A 17,240-nucleotide genomic window follows, 5' to 3' on the forward strand; every position below is an offset into this window, starting at 1 on the left:
AGTTAGCATGAGTGTCCTCAGCCCAGGACCAGCCTCTGCTGCTGACCCCACATCTCTACTTCTGTCCACTGTCCACCTGGCCTCGGGTGCTGCCTCATCTCCTCCCTCTGTCCACCTCCTCCTCCCTCTATCTACCTCCTCCTCCCTCTGTCCACCTCCTCTTCCCTCTGTCCATCTCCTCCTCCCTCTACCTCCTCCCTCTGTCTACCTCCTCCTCCTTCTGTCCACCTCCCCCTCCCTCTGTCTACCTCCTTCTCCCTCTGTTCACCTCCTCCTCCCTCTGTCCACCTCCTCCTCCCTCTGTCCACCTCCTTCCCCCTCTGTCCATACCCTCCTCCCTCTGTCTACCTCCTCCCTCTATCTACCTCCTCCCTCTATCTACCTCCTCCCTCTATCTACCTCTTCCATCTGTCTACCTCCTTCCTCTATCTACCTCCTCCTCCCCCTGTCTGTCCCCTCCCTCTGTCCACCTCCTCCTTCTGACCACTGTCCACACTTGCTGTGGGTGATGTTGAGCTCTGGGGAGGGGCAGGGTCTGACATTTGCCACTATTATTATACTTGAGTCTTTATTCTGCAGGCTGTCCCGCTAAGTGAGCCCGTGGAAGCTGATGATGGGTTGTCTGTACCACTGGGGATCAAGTGCCAGAGGGATGTGGCCCCGTCCTGGGTGCCCGCAGGGGAGGCCTCCCATGGGGTCCAGACAGCACACGGTGCAGGATTTGGATGAAATAAATCCTCCCTCTCCTCTTTCTCAGTCATCTAACTGCAGAAAATAAAAGTTTCCGACTTCTTCTTAAGTCAAATATTTATTTTGCACATGATAAATGAGTTCAGCCATATAATAGGCTCATCCATACATCGACTCCTCCCACCAGCAGATTGCTCTGCATCGTAATGATTGTGACTCATCTGGTTTAGAAAGACCTTCTCAGTCTGGCTGATGTGAAACTTATTCAAAACCCTGGAACTTGCAATCTTTCTCTTAAGCAAAAAGGGGAGTTCCAGACAATCTTGCTGGTTGTATTTATAGCATTTTATTTCCTGAGAGAAGACAGGAGAAGTGAGTGCTTGCTCTCCCCTCTTGCGAGGCTCCTCCTCTGCCGTCCCCAGCTGGAGGGCGGCCGGAGCGGGCGGCACCAACACCGCGTGCCAGGTGCTCAGAGCGAATGCGAGGTCGGAGGGGGATTATGTCACTCCTTCGAAGGATGAATTAAACGTGCTTCCTCCCGTGTCTGCCTGACAGCACCACCCAGGAGAGCGGAGCATATAAAGCAGCCGCTGCTGCCGGGCGGCCAGTGCGGCGCCGACCCCAGCCCGTCTGCGGGGACGGCTGAGCGTCCTGCACGCCGCACACCTGGCCCTCCGGCCCCGGCCCCCAGCACCGCTCAGGCCTCGCCTCAGCCCTCGCCTCAGCTGCTTCACGTGCCAGGTAAGGACTTTATACAACTATTACAAAGTCATTGCATTGTACTTTAATTTTCAGAAACGGCTGTTCTGGTTTCTGAGAAGGGAGAAGGAAAAGGTGCCACATAGATTGATAATGTGAGGTGGGGCTCGTCTGAGACCCCGTCTCCCCGCTGCGAGCAGAGCTGGTGTGAGCCAGCCCCGGGGAAGCGTCCTGTCCGCGGGGCTCGTGCGGGGAGCTTCCTGGGCGGTCGTCCTGTCTGGCAGTCCTCGTGACGCTCACGCGTGTACCTGCCTGCAAGCCTGGGCACAGGCTCGTGTTTTCAGCTACAGGGTAAGAAGCGTTTGTCGTGGACAGGGGACCGTGTGGGAGGCGTTCCAGAAAAATCCTCCTGAGAGAGTGAAAACAGGATCAGAGAGATTATAGAGGCTCCGACTCTAAACATCACTAAGAGCTCAGAAGTGTCTCTGAGTGTTATTAATGGATAATGGACCAAGTGGGTGAGGACCCTGGAATCCAGCTGTGGTTGCAAGTGGGGGCCGGTCTGCACAGGAAGGTCCAGCCTGGGCGTCCCTGCAGGAGGCTGCTGTGTGGCCGGGCGGGGGGCTCAGGGCGGGGGGGCTCCTACGCGATCCTGTCCCTCCTGACAGACGGAACTAGAGTTCACTCAGGAAAGTTATTGCCGCTTTGATTGCTGATATAAAAGAATTGTAAAAGATCTTTATGTGTTCTAATTGCATTCTGCTGCAGAAAGTCTTTGAAAGTCTTTCTTTGGAAAAAATAGACCCGTAAACACACGGAGAGTGTGTGGAAGTCAAGTGCCCGGTGAGGACAGCGTGCGTCCGTGTGTCTGTACTGCGTGTTGTCTGGGACACAGCACGCAGTAAGTGGGGCGACTGTCCCGGCCAATCCTGGTCTTGCCATGACCCCGTGAGACCAGATGTGACCCCCTCACTCATTTGGCCAGAGTGCCGACACCCGGTGACACTCTTCTTTTGGGGACCAGAGGTTTGGTTTTGTTAGTAACAGAGTTCGAGTTACCCTGGTTAAGTCGACACTCAGGAAGCTGGGCCTCCAGACCTTGAAAAAGTGCATTTTGGAGGGAGCCCACCTTTGCCAGAGCCAGCCGTCCCCCTGTGTCTGCAGGGGACGGACCGCACGCATCTGGTCGAGGGGACACGGGGGGCATTCCGGATGCACTCACCACTGTTGACACTGAGACCACTTACGGTGCTCACTGAGTGCCCGGTGTCCTTCTGAGTTCCCTAGAGCGCTTCCTCAGGACCTCAGCCCTTCGAGCAGCCAGATAGCGGCATCCCTACTGCGCTGGAAAGTCACGGAGAGAGTGGTCCAGGGGACAGCCGTGCAGGGTGTTCAGCAAACGCCTGCGCCCGCCGTGCTGCGCCCGCCCTTTACAGTACGGACTCACTTAGCTCAGTTCTCCCTGTGACCCTGTCAGTGGGTGCTTCAAACGACCGTTCTTCATTCGGCAGGTGACGAAGCTGAGGTGGGAGTTTGAGTAGGCCGGCGTCGGTGGCACGGCCCAGAGCCCGCTGTGGCCCGCCTCCTCGCAATGCGCGGCTGGAAAACAACCAGGCCCGCGGACGTGTCCGTGGAGAGGTTGCATGCCGCGGAGCCCAGACTCCAGAGGGGCCCGAGGGGCCTGCACAGCCGCCCCTGCTCCTGGGGCACACTCCTCCCTCCCAGGAGCACGGCTGCTTCTAGTTCACCAGATCCTTCTGGAGAGGCGCTGCTTGGCTTCCTTCAGCGCTGAGCTGCTCAGGAGCTTTGCTCTCCTCCGAGGGGAGGGGCTGGGGTCTCAGCGCTGGCTTGGATCCAGAGCCCGAAGCAGCCTACTGCTGGGAGAGACCTCCGTGTCCCCTGTGCCGGCACACGAGGCTGGGGCTGGAGCACCAAAGCGGAGCAGGGGTTAAGAGCGGAGCGGGCTTCTGTCCAGCTCTCCTGAGTTCTGGCCCAGCGTCTGCTGGTCTGAATCACGCCAACTGAAAATCCTCAAGAATGGAAAAACAGGCCTGCAGGAAAACGGAAGAGCCGAGTAAAAGTGATTGCTCAGTAGAATGCTATGTTTTTTTGTGGTTATGATACACCAATTAAATTTACTTCTCCTGCACACAGTTAATATTTATTCTATTTAAGTCATGCACAACTTTTGTTTTCTTGGCTATTCACTCAAAGATGTCTTCATAGATGATTTTCTAAATAATGCTGATACTTTCCTAAATTCATGCTTCCTGGGTTTAAGTCTTGACTGCACTTCTCACCAGCAGCGTTGCTCTGGGCAAGCACTTAACTCTTCTGGTTCTTCATTTACCCATCTGTAAAATGGGATGGTAATAACAGTATTTGCCTCCTAGGTCACTATGCGGATCAAATAATGTGAATACTGTGATTAGCACGGTGCTTTGTCAACACATGCTACTCCCATAAAAACTAGCTACAGTCAGGAGAGCCCCCTTTGAAAAGCTAATTTCTTATCTAGCATTTACTTCCCACAAATCCACTTGTTTTTGATTCTGATGCACAAACAGTTCATGTGAGTGAAAATTCCAGCCGACACGGAAAGTTGCTGCTGTGTACCTGTGTAACGGGGGTCTGATTCCTCCGTAGGGTTTGGTGGTAGACGGCAGGATGCTCTGGACGCTGGTGGTGTTCGCCTTCTGGGCCTCGTTCGGCATGCAAGGTGAGTGTGGACAGCGTCTCTGGTTGTTGGGGCTATCGGACCCCAGCAGGTAACGTGACTGCCATTCCTTAGAACATCCAGATCTTTCTTTTCAATAAATATTTACTTACTTTTGAGTCCACATATTAAGAAATTACTTATTTTTGGAAAATCTAGGTATTAGAGAAAAATACTCTTTCACCTAGAGACACAACATTTGCTGTGCACATTTAGCCTTTTTTTTTTCACATGCTGCATTTGTAAGACTGCAGGTGGTTGGTGCTTTAGAACTCTTTTATTCCCACTTTTTCCCTACTTGAAAATATATCATAAATATTTTCCCATGTGTTTATTTTCATACAACATGGTCTTTAAGGACTGTATAATGTTCCATCAAAAGATAATCCTGATAATTTTTAGACCAATCTCCATCTACATCATTACTTCATTATCATGAGTATAAATAATGCCACCAGGAATCCAGTTGTGAATAAATCTCTACTAGTATTTGTGTTTATATCCTTAGAAAAAGTTCCAAAAGTAAAATTGCTGAGTCAAAGTTTTGAATTATTTTAAGGATTTTTGATGTATTGCCAAATGGCTCTATTAAAGGTGGTAGAATTCACACTTGGATCAGCAACACTGTGAATATAATGTTTGAACTTGCCACGTAGTAGATGGAAAGCTATGCTTCGTTTAAAATTTCTGTTCAGTAAATTATTTTCAATTATTTAAACTGTTATATTTTGGGACGGTCCGATCACTTTTCTTTCCAGTCGTTCAGATGGTGACTTAAAACCATTGATTTGCAGACTTGAGACCCACCACTGTCTCAGTCTCAGAGCGAGTCAGTAAGTCTAGCAGAATATACTTCTGCAAAATAAAGAGATACAATGTAATGCGTGTAAGTCACATGATCTTTATAGGAAAGCAACATGTAATGCATCCATAGCAAGGACAGAGGCCCGTTTCCTTTGCAGGCTTGTTTTCTGGGCGATCAAATGGTAGAGACAGGGCCCTACCTAAGGGTCGGATCTGGGTGGGAGAGCAGGAGACGGATTCTGGAAGGTGTGCGGAACCCACCTTGGGGCAGTGCTTCCTCCCCCGAGGAAATCTGGCTGTGGAGAAGGCCAACTAATCTAGACAACGTGCTTGGTTTACCTTCTGGTGCATGCTCCCCGCACAGTCAAGGATGGAAGCAAGATCTGTGACCAGCAGCTGTCTCTGGGGCCCCGCTTCGGGAAGCAGCCCGGAGAGAGAGGATAATGGTTTTATGTGAAAGTTGCCATTAGCACCCTGGTGGAAAGGGAGGGGAGCCCGGGGACGCCCCAGGCCACACGGACTCAGTCGCACATGAAATCACGGTTTGCTCCCTGCGTGTAAAAATCCCCCCCTGGGTTCCCGCTCGCCCTGCCTGCTGGTAACCTCCCTGTTCTGTCCGCGCCGGCAGCCGGTGGCCAGGACGAGGACATGGCCTTCAACCTTTTCAGCATCAGCAACATAAACAGGAAGACCATTGGGGCCAAGCAGTTCCGGGGGCCTGACCCCAGTGTGCCTGCCTATCGCTTCGTCCGCTTTGACTACATTCCGCCAGTGAACGCAGATTACCTCAGCAGGATCGCCAAGATCATGCAGCAAAAGGAGGGGTTCTTTCTCTTGGCCAGCCTGAAGCAGGACCCCAAGTCCCGGGGCACGCTCCTGGCTCTGGAGGGCCCCGGGACCTCCCAGAGGCAATTCGAAATTGTCTCCAACGGCCCAGCAGACACGCTGGACCTTACCTACTGGATGGACGGCACCCAGCACGTCATCTCCCTGGAGGACGTGGGCCTGGCTGACTCCCAGTGGAAGAACGTCACCGTGCAGGTGACCGGGGAGACCTACAGCTTGTATGTGGGCTGTGACCTGATTGACAGCTTCACGCTGGATGAGCCTTTCTATGAGCAGCTCCAGACAGAAAAGAGCAGGATGTATGTGGCCAAGGGCTCTTCGCGAGAAAGTCACTTCAGGGTACGTACGGCAGGGTCGTGGCAGACGCGTGAGGCAGGGGAATGGGAGCTGGGAGCGGACCGGCAAGGGCCTGTCTGCTGGGAGAGGTCAGGCCCAGCCTGGGAGACACACGCCACCCTGTGCGGACGCGCAGAGACATGCACACAGAAACGTCACATGTGCATACGCACACGCATGTACACACTCGCACACACAACCACACACGTGTGTACACCGTATGCATCGTGTGTGCACACCAGCACACACATACATATGCACAGGTGTGTGCGCATGCCTTCCTCAGCCACAGATAAGCAGAGCACGTTGTCCCAGGTGTGCTTTCCTACCTGTGCAAACGGTCACTGGTTTCCAGACTGAAGACGTATTTGATGACCAAGGCATCGATGTCCTGGCAATCCCAGGCTCCGTATGTGGAACCCACTGCCCGCTCCCCGTTTAGCACTGAGATGCTGGGGGAGCAGATTAACGGTCACGCTTTTTAGGAAAAGGGCTGTTGATTTATGAGGGGATAGCTCCATGTTCATCTTAAAATACATTCATGTTGAAGTAGTTTTTGGAAGATCTTTCTACAGCCACAAGCGTTTAGAACCACAAGGGCGTCAGGGCATTGCTCTCCTCCAGACCTGCCTTCTTTGGAAATCAGTGTGTCTTTAAATTCAGTTCTTTGAGTAGAAGGCTAGAGTCCTCACCGGTCGTTGAACGAGGCTCTGGTGGCCGTCAGGAAGGTCCTGTGGGCCCTGCCGAATGAGCTGCTGACTGCTCACGGGGTGGAAGGCACTCTCCCCTTTGAGAGACCACGTCTGTGATTAGACCATGGGCACTTCTGAGACCGTTAGCCAGAAACCAGGAGTCAGCCAAGTCCCCTGCCAAGGAGGCGCAGCCCAGAGCACCCGACCGGACGTGTTCGGAAGACAGAATTAGCACATGTGTCTTGGGGCCACCCCCCTGTCTTCCTATGTAAGATCCCGGGTCTATGCCGTGCTGAGAGCAAAGCTTCAGCAGTAACGGACGCGGGATAACCCACGATAAAGAGAGCTCAAGCCTGCAAGCGTAAAAGCACGGAAGGAAATGTTCTTGCTATTTAAAGATCACATCTTATATTTTCAAAATGTCACTTGGCTCAGCCTCAAACATTTGATGTTTGTCCACTGCTCTATTTCTCTCCTCATGTGTATTTCCAGGGTTTGCTGCAGAATGTCTACTTAGTGTTTGAAAATTCAGCGGAAGATGTTCTGAGCAAGAAAGGTTGTCAGCAAAGTCAGGGAGGTAGGTGTGCTTTGGATAACATATTTCATGTTTCCTTTCTTGTCTTGGATGGATTTCTCCTATGATGTGTGTGCGGTGTGTGTGTGTATGTGTGAGTGTGCATGAGTCTCTCTGTGTGTGTCTGTGTCTATACATGTGTGTACGTGTGTGAGTGTGGTCTCTGTGTGTGTGCATGGGTGTGTGTACATGGGGGGTGCTGGTGGGGATTTAAGAAGAAGTATTCCAATAAAGTGCCATTATTGTCTTTGAGTGAGTTTGCTGGTCAACTTAGACATGTTGACATCTGCAAATGATAAACTGCTTGAACGATTAATTTTGAATATATTTTAATAATCCAAAATAATCCATTTTACAAGCCAAAAAGCCAATCCCTGCATTTTAACAGGAATACATGCAAATTTTCCAGTCTATTAATGTGTGAAGACCATCTCTATAAGCTAACACCACAGATATTTGCCCCATGAGGTTCATGGGGGTTTTCTCATGCTCCTCACAGCCGTTGACAAGCCCATTGATGAAAACATCTACACTGTTGGGACCATTGACAGATCATCTCACATCGTGTGTTCATTGCCTTTTGCATTTGCCTCTGGCTGTAATTTGACAACATGTTCTTGAGCATTTACTTTATGAAGCCCAGTCTGCTGGGCTCTTTAAACTCAATGTCAGTGAATCTTCAAAATGCCTCTGGGATGGGCTTGTTTGTTTTTCAGTAAAGAAGCTGGGGCTCCGGGGTCCATGGCTGCTGGGTGTGACTACCCGTGGGCTGGCCGCCCACCGGGTCTCCTGGCTCAGGTTCCCGTGGGTTATTGTCATTGAGACCCTTCTTTGTGTCAACTGCACAGTCTGACACATAAATCGTTCTCTTACAATCGATGTGTGGAGAGCGTGGAGGATGTGATGTCTAATGCTCAACGGTGGCTCTGTGACTCACACTCCCCCGAGCTGGGAGCAGCACTTGGCCTGTGTAGGAGCCAGGACCTCGTGTGTCTGCCCTGCTGGCGCTGGGATCGCCGCTCGGCCGGCCGGGGGTCACCTCAGAGGCTGTGCACCTATCCATCTGCACATTTCCCCTGGAGGGTCAGTTAAGTACAGAGCAGGAAAGGAATTCGGAGAGTGATTTTTAGCCAGACACTGGAGTGGAGAGAGCTTGGTAGTGCTTGCCCCTGTTACAAGCCCCTCGTTTGCAGTAGCTACTGGGGCTCAGACCTCATCCCCTGCGTCTCCAGCCCAGCTAACTTGGCAACTATTGGTCCCTGTGATTTAAGCCATTGCCTTTTTTGGGGGGAATGTGGTCTTTAAAAAGCAAAAAGTTCAGAAAAACCTAGGATAGTAAATGGACATCTGACACTAACCGCGTGGGAAAGTTCCACAGACTCAGAGAAAACAGAGTGGTTCTCGGGGTGCCCTGACTCGAGGGGGCTGTGCTGTGTTTACGGGAAAGCTGAGCACCCTTCCAGGTGCTGAGCCCCGCGGGGTGCGGAGACCCTTCACCCTCGATAGCAGGAGAAGGGGACTCCAGTCCGGGTCCCAGGTCTACCCACAGGCGACCCTGCCGTGCGTCTCGTCAGAGGGATCGTGCTCTGTGACTGTAGGGTGTCCCATCCTGAGGAGCTGCTCTGGGGTCTGTCTGAAATCAGGCGGTGGTGGGCCGCGGGGCACATTCGTGGGTGCTTCACAGTTTTTAATCTGGTACCCGTGTGCAGTGAGTGGTATGTTTATGTTTGTGGGGTATGTGCCCGTCCAACCAGCAAGGTGGGGGAGCTCCCAAGGTCAGTGTGATTGGGGCAAGGATTTATGACCAAGTAATAAAACCTCAACAGCGAGAGGCCCAGCAGAATGATCATGTTCGCAAGGTGTAACTCAGCAGTGAGACGCCAAGAGATGCAGGGCATCTTACTCCCGTGACACTCACGTGGTGGGGGGCACGGCCACGTCTAGGCCGGCCTGGCTTCCGCGGGGGACAGCCCCTCTCTCTGGACTGGCCCAAGTCCGTTTCTAGTTTGTGTCCTAGCCCGTCCTGTGGTGGGGACCCCAGAGTTTGTGCAGCTTACAGGGGCAGCGAGGGGGATCCCCTGGTTGAGTGTCTGAGGGATCTGCCCTTCCCTCCAGGGGACGCCGCAGGGTGGACAGAGAGAGGACGTGAGTGCGAGGGAGGGCTGGTGAGGTCTGACAAGCCGCTGATTAGCGTGAAGACAGCTGAATCCGCCTTGACGCGGAGCAAGTGGACAACGTATAGGGTGTTTGGAATAGAAAAATGGGCAAGCGAGGAGCTTGGGGGGAAGCCGCGGATTTCCCGAGAACATGTGGTGGGAAGCAGATCCAGTGGGGACGGAAGAACGGGGCTGTCACAGGAGATCGCCTCCTCTCGTCAGAGTCCCTCGCGGGGCGCAGGTCCGCCCTGTGTGCGTGGACAGTAGCCAGGCTCCGGGCTTCCGCTCCCGCCCTGTTCCTGAGCGTCACTGCCGCCCGGCTGGTGGCTGTCCGAGGCGCTGTTGGCAGGTGTCACCAAGTGGGCAGAGTCCTGTTTTACCAGCAAGGCCGTGATGGACGCGGTGCCGTCACTCGCTGTTCTTGGGCGGGCCTTGCGCCCGCGCGGCGTGGGCCCGGCCTTCTCCGTGGCACCACCTCCGCGTGGCCAGGCCGCGCTCACCGAGGTCCCTGTGCTTCCCGCAGCTGAAGCCAATACCATCAGTGAGACCACAGAGACTCTGCACCTGAGCCCGCAGGTGGCCCCCGAGTACACGGGCCCAGGTGCGCACAGGAGGCTGGAGGTGTGTGAGCACTCCTGTGAGGAGCTGGGCACCATGATCACCGAGCTGTCGGGGCTGCACGTCATCGTCAATGAGCTGCACGAGAACCTGCGGAAAGTGGTGGGTGCGGGCCGGCCGCTTCCTGGGGTGTTTGGCGGAGCCGCCGGGCAGGGAGATGGGCAGGTCGGGGGCAGAGAACTCAATCACTGAGGCCCACGGGCTCCACGTGCTCGGGACAGTTCTCAAGCAGGGGACGCTCGTGTCCCCAGCAGATTCAACTTCTGAGGGAGAAGGAGGTGCTTTTGTGGAAAGCCTGGGTGCGGTGAGGACCGGCCGTGGAGGTCTGGGCCGTAAGGACACGGGCAGGAGGTACCCGCCAGGCGCCCAGTGTATCAGGGAGAAAGCAGAGACTCGGGTGACGGGAGCCAGCCCCCCTGCGATGTGCTCTCTGCTGGCTCGGGACGGGAACATCGTGGCGCCCACGAGAAGGGAGAGAGGCAGCAGGGGGGACGGCCCGGAGGGTCTGCAGGTCTGGGGTCTCCTCCTGCCTGGAGAGTGGCTCAGTGGTGGGGGGGGGTGCCCGTTCTCACCCTCTGCCCCCCAGGAAAGGGCCTGGAGCCACGTTCCGACCGTGGCCCAGGATGGGGTGGGGCCAGCTCAGTTTCCACTCTGTGGGGGGTAGAGACAATGTGCGCGGCTACAGGGGCTCGTGGCAAAGGCTGGGCGCCTTCTGGAAACTTCCAGCGTGTATGTGGCCCTGGGGCAGGAGGGGGGCAGGAGTCCCAACCATGCCCACCCTGCGTGGGGCAGGAAGCTGGGACTCGGAGGCAGGAGGCCTGCTGTGTGGGCACTCTTGCCACGTGAGGGGAGAGTCTTCCCGGGGGGCGCTGGAGGCCTCGCCGCGCAGACCCGGGAGCCGCCCAGGCAGGAGGGGATGAAAAGGGCTTTGGGACAAGTTTGCTGAGCTTGGACTCGGGGGTGGGGCACGTGTGACCTCCCTGAGACCTCATGGACGGAGTGTTTCTGTGCATTCTGGGGCAAGAGAGGACCCATGCCTCCCCTGCTGGTCTGCGGCCTCGAGGCCGAGGTCACAGGCTGGGGATTCTCAGGGGGCTGTGACCCCACCCAGAAGCCCCCGCGTGCGGGGGGAGCCCATAGCGCATCAGCGGGGGGAGCGGCAGAAACACTTGTCGGGTGTTTCACTTTCACTTACTTGATTTTGTTCAAAACCTGATCATTCTTCTAGTCTGTACCCCAAGACAGCAAGAATTAGGTCTGTGCGCATCCTCGCCATTGCGTTCTCAGACCGGGCCTGTCGTTTCTGGAAGAATGTGTGAATTCACAAATTGGGTGTCAGTTTTCAGTGGCGCTTGGCCGGGAGGGTCCCTTCCCCGTCCCGCACCGCCGGCCGCCGGGCCCCGAGGCGCAGTTGGCCCCAGGGCTGGAGCCCCCCGGGCAGGCGTGCAGCATCCGCGAGCTCCCGACCGTCTGTGAGGCGATGGCCGCAGGCCTGCCCGGCCACGGTCGCTGCCGCGGGGCCCTGCCTGGGGGAGGTTCCACGTCAACCAGGCGGCTGCGTTGCCTCCCGCAGGGCTGGCGGCTCTAGCCCAGACCGCGGGCGCTCTTCGGTCAAGGAGGCGCGTTCTTTCTGGTCTGTGAGCATGGTGAGTGGGTACGTTGTATCCGTCTACGCTGAAACGTTGCCCTCAACCTTCCAGTCGAACGATAACCAGTTCCTCTGGGAGCTCATCGGCGGCCTGCCTAAGACGAGGAACATGTCCGCTTGCTGGCAGGACGGCCGGTTCTTCGCGGAAAATGAGACGTGGGTGGTGGACAGCTGCACGAAGTGCACCTGCAAGGTGAGGCGCGGGGACGCTCCTCCTCTCGGGGGCCCTCGCGGGGTGGCCGCACCCCCAGTCTTCCCTGGCGAGCCGCAGAACATGTGCGGCTGCCTCAGCAGACCCGGTGTGGGGGCCGTGCGGGCGGCGTTGACCGTAAGTAAGGCTCCAGCCAATCCCACCGCTCCGCACAAAGGAAATCGAACTCCAGGAGGTGAACGACCGTCCCACGGGGGGTGGGAGGCGGCCGGGGTGGAGCCGGCCAGCGCGTGTAACCCCAGGTGGCTCCGCGGAGTCCGGGGGGTGCAGGTCACTGCCCACATGGTGATGGTAGGTACCTTAGCCTCTTCCCCTCGGTCAGCGGGCCCCGTTTCCACCGATGGCGGCCTCGGGGTCCGCAGTGTGCACAGACCTGGCCCTCCTGCCCGTGGTGCGCGGATGGCCCACCTTTATTTCCCGTGTCTGTGATGCCAGGACGGACACAGCCATCCTCCCTGCCCTTCCCATGCAGCGCTCGCGCCAATGCTTGTTCTTTTAAAGGAGTGTTACATGGACCCCTTTCTCTGCCTGCAGAAATTTAAAACCATTTGCCACCAAATCACCTGCCCCCCGGCCCCCTGCGCCAGCCCATCCTTTGTGGAAGGAGAGTGCTGTCCGTCCTGCTTGCGCTGTAAGTGCACGCGGAGCTCGGGGCGCCGCCTGCTCTCCTGCTCTGAGCCCGAGGCTTTACCTGCAGAGCTGCCTCCGGCCCGGGGCCTTGCACGCGAGAGCAGGAGGGCTGCGATCTGCCCACTGCACGGGGTTAGTTTTATGGTTAAAACGGACAGTATTAAAGTAGACCGTGTCCATGCGAGTGCTTGATGCGCCTTAGAGCGCGGCGAGAGATGACAACACAACCCCGAGAGGCAGGGCCCACGTGTGACTAGAGGGAGGCGCTCCAGGCCGTGGAGAGCGGGCTCCGTGGCCTTATTCTCGTCTGGTTTCCTGCTTTCTGGGACCTTTAATCCTCGCCGGGCACGACCGCGGGAAAGCCGTGCGTTTGGCGCTCACCAGCCAGATCTCTCGCAGGAAGTTACTGTCTTTCTCTTACTTACAGATTGTAATTCTCTCGGAAGACTTTCTTTGCAGGAAATTGCCTTTTCATTTAACTGGTCCCGATTTAAATTATTTGGGCCTAAGTTTGGTGACCTGTAATTTCAAGCAAATTGGAACATTTCCTTATCATATGTAACTCAGCAGTGGAGGTTAAAATGGAAGCAAACTAAATCTTAGTAAGTCCCATAAAGCCCCATGTAGACATGATTCTGGACTCTCTCCTGTGAACCATCCTAAGACATGTGTAGGCCCCTTCCCTGACACGGGTGATGGGTGGGGCTCAGCGCGCAGACGGTGGACCCCGTGGTCTCTGTGGCGCTCTGCGGGCATCCCCACGTGCCCCTCCATCCCGCCCGGGAAGGCAGCCCCGAGCGCCGACCCAGGTGTGGACGTCGGGTCACTGGGGTGAGCCCCACCGGGCGCCTGCCTCGGGGGAGGGTGTATTCCGCACGCCCGCCTTCCCCAGCACACGGCTTCTGCCTCGCGGGCCCTTCACGGGCCGGCCCGTCCTGCGGCCACCCTGGGCAGAGGCTTGACAGGCCCTGTGCTTCGCCCGCAGCGCTGGACAGCGAGGAGGGCTGGTCCCCATGGGCAGAGTGGACCGAGTGCTCCACCAGCTGTGGCTCGGGCACCCAGCAGAGAGGGCGGTCCTGTGACGTCACCAGCAACACCTGCCTGGGGCCGTCCATCCAGACGCGGGCGTGCAGCCTGGGCAAGTGTGACAATCGCAGTGAGTGTCGGGCGTGGGGCTGGGGGGTGGGGTCGGCGTCGCCAGCCTTTGGGTCTTGGGGCCTGCGGGGACAGGCTGCATTTCTGGGGCCCCTCAGGCTTGACCGGGGGCTCCTGCGGGGTGAGCCTCCTTCCCCTGCTAGTGCTCCCCGCCCCCACCGCTGTGCGTGAGTGAACGCCGGGGCAGCGGCCGCCCTGACCTCCTTGTCCTTGTCCGTGTGCTAGTCCGGCAGGACGGGGGCTGGAGCCACTGGTCGCCTTGGTCGTCCTGCTCAGTGACCTGTGGCATCGGCAACATCACGCGCATCCGGCTCTGCAACTCGCCGGTCCCCCAAATGGGGGGCAAGAACTGCAAAGGGAGTGGCCGCGAGACGAAGGGCTGCCAGGGCGCCCCATGTCCAAGTAGGTGGGGTGAGGCAGGGCGGGAGCGGGCGCTCGAGACAGTGGGGACACAGGCTCCGGGACCAGGCCACCCCTGCCCGGCAGCATCGGGACCGGGATGGAGCCCTCGAGGCGCCATTGAACTCTGGCTGGCTCCTTGCTGGAAGCGGGCTTTGGGGTGAATCCAATCGCTTGCGGGCTCTGACCTTGCCTGAGCTCATCCACGATTAAGGGAACATCAGCCAGAACCGTGGGAGCTGTTTCCGCGTGCCCTTTTCTGGGGGCCCTGTGGATGGCCCGGAACGGTGGGTCTCAGGGGACGGCTTGCTGTGCAGCTAGACCAGGGGGCAGGTGCCCAGAGACCTTCCAGAAGCCCCATTCATGCCCTGCACGACAGCCCTCGGAAAGGAGAATGCAGGGAGCTTCCTCTCGCTTTTAAGCTGTCCATTAAAACGAACGTGAGCTCTTCCCTGACTCGGCGCCCCTGCGCGGCAGGGCCCAGCCGGCCGTCAGCTTCCACTCCCAGCCCGTGTGATTTCTCTTCCAGAGGTGAAAACCACCCTAACCGAAATCCGCCGTCTGCACTACCCCGAGCTTAGGGCCACGGCACACACCCCTCCCGAGTTGCCAGCCCTGTGTGGAGCCCCCGCTGCACCCGGCCCTTCCCGCGTAGGTCGCCTCCCCGCTGACGCTCTGCGCTCTCTGCTTGCAGTCGACGGCCGGTGGAGCCCGTGGTCCCCGTGGTCGGCCTGCACGGTCACGTGTGCCGGCGGCATCCGGGAGCGGACGCGCGTCTGCAACAGCCCCGCCCCGCAGCACAGGGGCAAGGACTGCGTGGGGGACGTCACGGAGCATCAGATGTGCAATAAGAGGAGCTGCCCCATAGGTGGGTGTGCGGCGGGGGCAGGCACACGAGCAGAAAACCAAGGGCGGAACAGTAGGAAGACAGACAAGAAAGATGGGCTCGCGCCGGGACCCTGGCGCCCTGACGCCGAGCTCGTCAGCGTTCCTGTGTAAACACGGGACACGCGCGGTGCAGCAGGGAGCGTTTGCGTGACGACAGCCATCGTGCCCGTGTAGCTTCCGTGTTCGTACCGTCCAGGATCTAGTCTTGGAGGTGTGACTCTGCAGGGCACCCCCGGCCTCCCTGAGTAGCTCAGTTTCCTGCAGCTGAGCCCCTCGGGGCGTCCTTCCGCGCGTGGCTCGGGGATCGCGAGCCCCAGCTAACCCCCCCTGCGTCCTCCCACGCAGACGGCTGCTTGTCCAACCCCTGCTTTCCCGGGGCCCAGTGCAGCAGCTTCCCCGACGGCTCCTGGTCCTGCGGCGCCTGCCCCGTGGGCTTCCTGGGCAACGGCATGCACTGTGAGGACCTGGATGAGGTGGGTGCCCGCCCCGGGGGAGGGGCGCCCGCGGAGCCGGGGGCGGGGCTCACGCCTGCACATCCCGCAGTGCTCCGTGGTCACGGACGTCTGCTTCGCCACGAGCAAAGCCCACCGCTGCGTCAACACTAACCCGGGCTTCCACTGCCTGCCGTGCCCCCCTCGTTACAAAGGGACCCAGCCCTTCGGCGTCGGCCTGGAGGCGGCCAGGACCGAGAAGCAGGTGAGCAGCCCGGCCCCATGTGTGCTGCGGAAAGGCTGTAAATCCGTCGGCAAGAGCCCAGGGCACCGGGCAGAGGGGGTGTGGAGGAGAACGGGCGGCCTCCCTGGGGCAGGCGGAGGGCTGTGGGAGCCTGTCCACCACCCCGACAGGACCGGCGAGGGGGTGGGGGGAGCGGGGCTTTCCTGCAAGGAGCCCGAGGACGGCCCACGGTCACCCGTGGGCTCAGATGTCTTGCCGGTCCTGCTCTGGAGCCGCTGGGAAGCACCCCCAGAGAGCATCGCTCCGAGTCTCTGGGTGCCTGCCCGGCACCTGCTGTCCCTGCAGCACCGAGGGGGGCCCTGCACCCCTGCGCTCGGCCCCGAGCGCCCACCTCAGACCCTGCACGTGAGGGGTGGGGTCTCCATGTGTCCTCACCATGTGGCCCTTTTCCCGCAGGTGTGTGAGCCTGAAAACCCGTGCAAGGACAAGACCCACGCCTGCCACAGGCACGCGGAATGCATCTACCTGGGGCATTTCAGCGACCCCATGTACAAGTGTGAGTGCCAGACGGGCTACGCGGGCGACGGGCTCATCTGCGGGGAGGACTCGGACCTGGACGGCTGGCCCAACAAGAACCTGGTCTGTGCAACCAACGCCACATACCACTGCATTAAGGTGAGGGCTAGGGCGCCAGCCCCCCAGGTGCTGACCCCCGGGGCTGACCCCAGGTGCTGACCCCCGGGGCTGACCCCAGGTGCTGACCCCCAGGTGCTGACCCCGCAGGTGCTGACCCCCAGGTGCTGACCCCCGGGGGCTGACCCCGCAGGTGCTGACCCCCAGGTGCTGACCCTCAGGGGCTGACCCCCAGGTGCTGACCCCCAGGGGCTGACCCCCAGGTGCTGACCCCAGGTGCTGACCCCCAGGTGCTGACCCTACAGGTGCTGACCCCCAGGGGCTGACCCCGCAGGTGCTGACCCCCAGGGGCTGACCCCGCAGGTGCTGATGCCCAGGTGCTGACCCTCAGGGGCTGACCCCGCAGGGGCTGACTCCCAGGTGCTGACCCCCAGGGGCTGACCCCGCAGGTGCTGATCCCCAGGTGCTGACCTCCGGGGGCTGACCCAGCAGGTGCTGACCCTGCAGGGGCTGACCCTTCAGGTGCTGACCCCCCGGGGCTGACCCCGCAGGTGCTGACCCCCAGGGGCTGACCCCGCAGGTGCTGATGCCCAGGTGCTGACCCTCAGGGGCTGACCCCGCAGGGGCTGACTCCCAGGTGCTGACCCCCAGGGGCTGACCCCGCAGGTGCTGATCGCCAGGTGCTGACCCCCGGGGGCTGACCCAGCAGGTGCTGACCCCGCAGGGGCTGACCCTTCAGGTGCTGACCCAGCAGGGGCTGATCCCCAGGTGCTGACCCCGCAGGGGCTGACCCCCAGGTGCTGACCCTACAGGTGCTGACCCTGCAGGGGCTGATCCCCAGGTGCTGATCCCCAGGTGCTGACCCCGCAG

At 58.5% G+C, this 17,240-nt stretch overlaps 1 protein-coding gene across 1 annotated transcript in view; it reads left to right on the forward strand.

Moving 5' to 3' along the window:
• Positions 1 to 972: 972 nt before the first annotated feature.
• The window catches only part of THBS2 (thrombospondin 2), a 27,210-nt gene continuing 10,942 nt past the window's right edge, over positions 973 to 17,240 (forward strand). Inside the window, exons 1-14 of the mRNA XM_032407463.1 lie at positions 973 to 1,062; positions 1,246 to 1,431; positions 4,036 to 4,108; positions 5,538 to 6,094; positions 7,276 to 7,360; positions 10,037 to 10,233; positions 11,832 to 11,972; positions 12,525 to 12,621; positions 13,606 to 13,776; positions 14,001 to 14,177; positions 14,869 to 15,042; positions 15,408 to 15,535; positions 15,606 to 15,758; positions 16,194 to 16,412. Of these exons, the coding sequence (XP_032263354.1) occupies positions 4,057 to 4,108; positions 5,538 to 6,094; positions 7,276 to 7,360; positions 10,037 to 10,233; positions 11,832 to 11,972; positions 12,525 to 12,621; positions 13,606 to 13,776; positions 14,001 to 14,177; positions 14,869 to 15,042; positions 15,408 to 15,535; positions 15,606 to 15,758; positions 16,194 to 16,412 (2,151 nt within the window). The 5' untranslated portion in view covers positions 973 to 1,062; positions 1,246 to 1,431; positions 4,036 to 4,056. The remainder of the gene's footprint in view (positions 1,063 to 1,245; positions 1,432 to 4,035; positions 4,109 to 5,537; positions 6,095 to 7,275; positions 7,361 to 10,036; positions 10,234 to 11,831; positions 11,973 to 12,524; positions 12,622 to 13,605; positions 13,777 to 14,000; positions 14,178 to 14,868; positions 15,043 to 15,407; positions 15,536 to 15,605; positions 15,759 to 16,193; positions 16,413 to 17,240) is intronic.

The sequence above is a fragment of the Phoca vitulina genome, unplaced genomic scaffold, assembly GCF_004348235.1.
Source record: "Phoca vitulina isolate PV1807 unplaced genomic scaffold, GSC_HSeal_1.0 scaffold9, whole genome shotgun sequence".
NCBI classification, from domain to species: Eukaryota; Metazoa; Chordata; class Mammalia; order Carnivora; family Phocidae; genus Phoca; species Phoca vitulina.